At 30.2% G+C, this 6,928-nt stretch overlaps 1 protein-coding gene across 1 annotated transcript in view; it reads left to right on the top strand.

Annotated features, from left to right (window-relative positions):
* Nucleotides 1-5,774, top strand: part of Slf1 (SMC5/6 complex localization factor 1) — a 71,095-nt gene extending 65,321 nt beyond the window's left edge. Inside the window, exons 19-21 of the mRNA XM_005326159.4 lie at nt 1,438-1,530; nt 1,934-2,116; nt 4,794-5,774. Coding sequence (XP_005326216.2) covers nt 1,438-1,530; nt 1,934-2,116; nt 4,794-5,275 — 758 coding nt within the window. The 3' untranslated portion in view covers nt 5,276-5,774. The remainder of the gene's footprint in view (nt 1-1,437; nt 1,531-1,933; nt 2,117-4,793) is intronic.
* The last annotated feature ends 1,154 nt before the right edge of the window (nt 5,775-6,928 follow it).

A 6,928-nucleotide genomic window follows, 5' to 3' on the forward strand; every position in this document is an offset into this window, starting at 1 on the left:
CAGACTATGAAATGTGTTTGGCTTTTGGTTCTGACTGTACTGGAACCTAAGCACCTAAAGGATGGAATAACTAAGAAGAGTCTTGTAATAATTTACTGTCACCCCTTTTATGTAGTTATCTCTTAACTTAAAAATGTAAGTTATCTTTAAAGAGTCTGTACTTGGCCAAAGTAAATTGTTGAATCTTTTGTTTATAAACTAAATCATATTTTCAATATAGTATTAATATGACACCCATAGAAATAGAGTAAAGCTCTCAGAGTCTTTCAATATGATAAAAATTCATAATTTCATATCACAAATTCAAAATAACGGCTCATTTGGCTCAAAATCTGAAAAATGTATTACATGAGATCTTTAATATTAACTTCACAAATCAGGGTCTTTTTTCTTTGTTTTATTGTTGCAGAAAGTAAAATGAATATGAATGACTAGTCTGAACAGAAGGAACTGGGGGAGAGGAAGAGAATTGAGAAATAATACAGAAAAACTTGAAAAGCTTCTCTGTGCATGTAAAAGTAATATTTTAGTAGAAGTTACAGAGATATCTGTAAAACTGAACATTATAAAAATATACTACTTAGTATTTTATAGTAAGAACAAGTGTGTTTCAGTATTTCATTTTGTTTCTTAAGCAGTCACCTATAATAAGTTTTAACAAATTTACATCAAATCATCACTTATAATTTATTAATCTTGGTTATAACAAGACGGATATGTTAATTTTTGCCAGCAACTACTAATTGCATTCCTCCTAGCAAATCTTTGCCTTTCTATTTGTTACTCTTGTTCAGCTTTAAATGGTACTAGAGATTTTTTTCCCGTGTAGTGTGTGTGTGGTGTTTATATTAAGATTCCTCCATTTCTCCCTCTCTGTGCTGCTGTAGCCAAGCCAGACAGCCTATTGAGAAGCAGCAAACCATCTGTTAATGGATTTGAAGTTCTGAATTATACTTGAGTGTGTAGAGGCACTCGTGCTTAGCCAGAAACATTCATTTGAATTAAGCTATAAATGCTGTATAAAAAGGAGCCATACATTTAATGCAGGTTCATGAATAAATTTAAGAGAGGGCAATTGCACTCTAAACTTTTATTGCTGCAAAACCCAGTATTTTTGGTGTTCTCTGATCATTTGGGGATTTTATAGCAGGGCTGAAGCTTTAAAACTTGAACTAGGGGGAGACAGTGCCTATGTTAAACCTTTTGCTGTAGAGTTTCATTGCTGAATTGCTGATTGAATAGAAGCTCTATGAATTGGTGGGGATCCCCCCCAACACACACACTTTCTAATGCAGGAGATGTTTAAAGTAATCAAAAGGAAAACTCAATAAATAATTTTCTGGCATGGGGCCAGATCTCCTAGTTCATGCCCTTTGATTATTTTCTTTAGTTGATATCTTGTCTTCTCTGGAATAATCTATTAATTTTTTATGGCAGGAGAAACAGCCCTGCATAGAGCTTGCATAAATAACCAAGTGGAGAAATTGATTCTTCTTCTTTCTTTGCCAGGAATAGACATCAATGTTAAAGGTAAGTTTTAAATCTTTGTGGTTTCATACAATGTCTTAATATTTGTGATATAAAATAATTTTATATCACATTAAGAAAGAACACTTGAGTTAATTTACCTAAGATATCTTTAAAAAATAGCTATTAGCAAAACCCAAGAAATTCATTATGTAATGATTTATAGCTAATGTTGTAGAAACATTTTTGATGTTTATATTTTGTTCATAATATTTTAAAATTGTCTTTAATTATTTAAATTTCTCTTTCTTCAAAGCAATGTACTTACACGGGTATTTTTAGCAAAGTTTATTTTTAATATGAAGTGCGTATAAAATCATACCGATAAGAGAAGTAGAACATCAATACTTTACTACCAGAAGTCCTACTTCTGCTGTTTTAAAACTTGCCTTGATTTCTAATTTAGACAATGCTGGCTGGACGCCTTTGCATGAAGCCTGTAACTATGGTAACACAGTGTGTGTCCAGGAAATTTTGCAACGTTGTCCAGAGGTAGATCTGCTCACTCAAGTGGACGGGGTGACTCCTTTGCATGATGCACTGTCAAACGGACATGTAGAAATTGGCAAGCTGCTACTACAGCATGGGGGTGAGTGCATTTATGCTAAATGGGTTTTGATAAATTATCCAGTTTTTTGACGAATCCCTTGGAAGTAGATAGCATTTTATATTTAAAACCTGTAAGGAAAGAGGTTTTCATTTCATATTAATAAAAAAGTAAGGATAAAAAGTCTCATAGAATGTAATCACCTTTTATTAATAGTGATAAAAGCCTTTTCATATTATGGACGCATGTATATATTGTTAAGTCTATTTCGGTTCATGTACAAAAGTGGATTTTTTAATTGAATGTGTTGGTTTTAGATATTAATCCTTTCATTTAATATATAAAATCCCTATGAACTTGTCATTTCTGAAAGCTTATTAGTAAATGAATGTAAATGTTCATGTGATTACTTGAATTTTTTCATGCTTTTTATATGTAACAGTTCAGTATTATTTTTATAAGGCATATCTTTACAGACTGTGAAAAAGATGTCCTAGAATCTTTTTCTTCATTCACATTTTGCAGTCAATTAAATTAAAGTAGAAGAATTTTCAAATGGTAATAACTGTTGTGCAGGGATTTTATAAAAAAGGCTAACTTAAGCTTAATAGTCAACTACTGCTCTTTCTACTGATATTTAATCTTTGCTTTCAGCAAGCCCCTTTCTTTTTTCAGTAACATTCTTAAATCTGAGCTGAATATTATTAATTTACATCAAAATATTCAAACTGTTTTGTGTTTTAAGAAGAACAACAAAAGAAAATTGATGAGCTTATAAAACAAAAACAAATTTATGTAAATTTCTCATTGCTTTCATGTACTCTAATCTTAGAAATTAACGTGATTTTATCCCATAATGAAAGCATTGGATTCTTCATAAAAACGAAAAGCATATTTTTGGGGGGATGTCTTTTTTTTCCTTTTCTTTCTCTCTTTCTCTTTTTTTTTTCTATATATACATATAAGAAAGGTTGTATAGCACAATAACATAAGCCATTTGGTTATTTATAGTCTTCTCCTGCCCCCTAAAGGCGTTAGTGTGTCTGTTTTACTAACCATTTCATAATTAATATATTTCAGTTCTTCTGCCTTCTTTTTTAGTATTGTTTACTAAACATAACATTTCACCTCCTAAATGTTTTATTTTTCTACTCCTAAGTGTTTTGTTTTTCTACTTAATTTGTATCTGACATTCAAGCCAATAGTTGATTTTGCTTCAAGTATTGTTAATATAAAAGATATTATATTAGGTCCATTTCTTTAGTAGACTTCAGTATTCCATCAGCCAATTTGAATTTTATCTAGTGAATGATAGTAAATGGATGAGCTCCTTGACCTGGGAGAGGAAATCTACTTGTTCTTGAATTTATTAAGATCTTTTGACAATTGTACAAGACTTAGTATTGCCTCAGTAATATTTGGTTTAAATCTGTTACATCGTTTGACATTATCATGTAGTAGCTGTATTATCTATCCATTTTGAGTAGTTCAGTCTTGAGAGTAATAATTTTAAGATTGAATTTATGTCTCAAAAATTTTTATTTAAGTATTCATAATTTTGTCTTTTTTAATATGAAATGCATTTTATATCTCAGTCATTATGTATGTTTGATCAAAGTTACCATTAGGAGGTTTAACAGTTATAATATGTTCTCTCTGTGATAATATAATCTTCAACAGTGTGACTTTCTGAGGTATCTGCTAGTACTAAAACCTTTATATCCATTCTGACATCTTATTTATAACTAAGTGCATAAATTATTGTAAGATTTGGTATCTAATACTCCTTTGTTTTGCTGTGCCACCAAATACTATGTTATTTTTATTTTGTCCTGTTATATCAACCTTTACTACAGCATCCTAAACTATGTCTTCAGTACTTCTAAGTAGTTAGATATATTTAGCTTGGATAGACAGATTAAGATCTGAGTTTGATGCAGAATAATTAACACTTAATTTTGGGGGGATCATTTACCTATACTAAAATCAAACATAAACAAGGATAAAAGAAGTAAGGTTTTCCAGTTTTTGTACTACCAGAATTGTGAACCACCAATGGAAAAGGGCACTACTTTCCTTCTTGGTAATGTTATGAGACAGCCTTGGGACTCTTATGGAATTTAAGAAAAATATATATTTTGTTTTTTCTTTTTTTTTTTTCTTGTGATGCTAGGGATTGAACCCAGAGCCTTGTGCTTGATGCAAGGCAGACACTTTACCTACTGAGCTATATCCCTAGCCCCTATTTTGTTAATTTTTTACAGAAACTGAAATTCTTATTTTAAGATGATAATTAATAAAGTTTTATAAAAGCCTTTTTCATTTATAATCATATATACTGTTTATTTAACTCAGACATATACTTTTTTTTAATGAGGTAACTTTTTATTTTATTCATATATTTTTTTAAGTGGTTCTAAGGATTGAACCAGGGCCTCATATGTGCTAAGCAAGCGCTCTACCCTGAGCCATAACCCCAGCACCTAAGGAATACACTTTTAATCTCATTAGGCAATTGACAGAATTTTGCTTTTTTTTAATACACCTTTATTAGGCAGTTAGTATATATAGCCACTTAATTATACAAACATGAATTAGTTAAAAATATGATTATAAATAGAACCCTGTGTGCTTTGGGAAAAAAGAGAGAGAAAACAGCTGTTAAGTTGCCAAAATAAAAATATTTTACCCTTAACATTTTGCATTTTCTATTTTACAGGCCCAGTGCTTTTACAGCAGAGAAACTCTAAGGGGGAATTGCCCTTGGATTACATAGTATCACCTCAAACCAAGGAAGAACTATTTGCTATTACAAAACTAGAAGACACAGTGGAGAACTTTCATGCACAAGCAGAGAAACATTTTTACCACCAGCAACTTGAATTTGGTTCATTTTTACTTAGTAGGATGTTGCTAAATTTTTGTTCGATTTTTGACTTATCCTCAGAGTTCATCTTAGCTTTCAAAGGGTTAACTCATCTACATGACCTGCGTATGCCTTGTAAAAGTTATAAAGAAACCCCTAGTTCTCATACTGACTGGTTATTGGATCTTTATGCTAGAAATATAAAGACATTGCAGAAGCTCCCAAATATTCTTAAGGAACTGCCTGAGAATTTGAAAGTGTGTCCTGGAGTACATACAGAGGCCTTATTAGTGACATTGGAAATGATGTGTCGATCAGTCACAGAGTTTTCATGATGATGCCAAATAGTATGAGTCAGTGTTCTAAACATGTTCAACTTGCTTTAGTCATTTAGTACAGACTTCATGGCTTACTGACAGATAGTAATTTTATTTATTTATTGACAGACTTTATAGCCTTGAAAATTTTTAAAGCACTTAAAAATCTTCATCAGAAGTATAGTCTGAGCTTCTGTCTTTTTTAGTGTGTAGAATTTGACTCAGAAGTAAAAAAAAAAAAAAAAAAAGTTTGGTATCAACTATTTTCATTAATCTGATTTTTTTTGTTCTGGAATTGATATTATTTATCTACTCATTGTAAATGTAAAAAATTTAATTTAAATATTTTTTTCAAATCAATATGTAATGTCCTCTAGGTGTTCTAGGTCTTAGAATCATGGTAAGGATATTCATGGAAATGTGTGTCTGTAAACCTTTTCTTCTCTATGGGTTGATGGACTAAAATATACATTTTAGTTTTGTGTGTTTCCCAAATAAACATCTTTGAAATTTAAAATATTAATTATTATTCTTATGTTTTTAAATGCACTTAATACGCAAAGTCTGACAGTTCCATCCCTTAATCTGTTTTATTTTAGCAGTTCATGTACAAAGTATATTACTCTTCCATACAACCAATATTCTATAAGTAAAAAATTTTCCTGCATAATAAGTTCTATTAAATATTAAGATTATAAGTGGCATTTAAATACTAGATGTGAGATTATCTAAAAATTTTATGTACAATATGAATATACAGTAGTAATGTTTCAAATAACAGGTTTTTCAAAATAGTAATTTATAGTAAAACTAAAAGACAGGGCATGGATAATAACCACTTTTAAAATTGGAATTTCTTCACTATAAAATAAGTTACATTGTGCTACAGCTGGAAAAGAAACATTAAAACTTCCATTTAGCTTTTATGTAACTAAAGTGATGATCTCAGAAATTAATCTACTGAAGAAATATACATCAATTTTATCTTGGAAGTAGATCTTTTAACAAGATACAAATGTTCAGTTTCTTACTATAGAGTTTATAATCTAAATTAAACTGCTACATTAGTATGTCAGCTCCGAAAACAATGTTTTTTTCCATATTTTTAAATAATTAAAATTTTTATATACTGTAAGAAATATTAATAATTTCTATTTAGCTTTCACATATAACATCATACATATTTCTCCTTATTACTGAATCTGCCAAAGTATCAGAGAAAAATGACATAGGGGAAACTCTCTAAAGGATGTTAAGATATTCATAAGGAGTAACATGCTTCCCCAGATGACGACTGTGAACATTTTGTTTCCCAGGAGTTGCCATTTTACCTCACTTATGAAAGCACCTGGGATAATGTTTGCTTGGTAAATTATTATAAATTGAAGAACATAGGCCTTAACATCAAGTACAGTTTTAAATCTTTTGTCTAGTTTGTTAATGACTAAGTTACAAGGAAAATTCATTTCTGTGCTTTGATTTTCTTACATATCAGATGGAAATAACATCAAGCATTCCTATCATGATAGAATGAAGTTAGTCTATCACTTTATATAGCACCTAATAAATATTACTTCCTTTCTAGTTCTTACCTCCTCTTTTGGTTATAACGAATCATTAAAGTAGAATGTAAGATGTAATTGCTTAAGTTAGCAGTAATGCTAAAGTAAT

This window comes from Ictidomys tridecemlineatus, chromosome 1 (assembly GCF_052094955.1).
Source record: "Ictidomys tridecemlineatus isolate mIctTri1 chromosome 1, mIctTri1.hap1, whole genome shotgun sequence".
NCBI lineage: Eukaryota > Metazoa > Chordata > Mammalia > Rodentia > Sciuridae > Ictidomys > Ictidomys tridecemlineatus.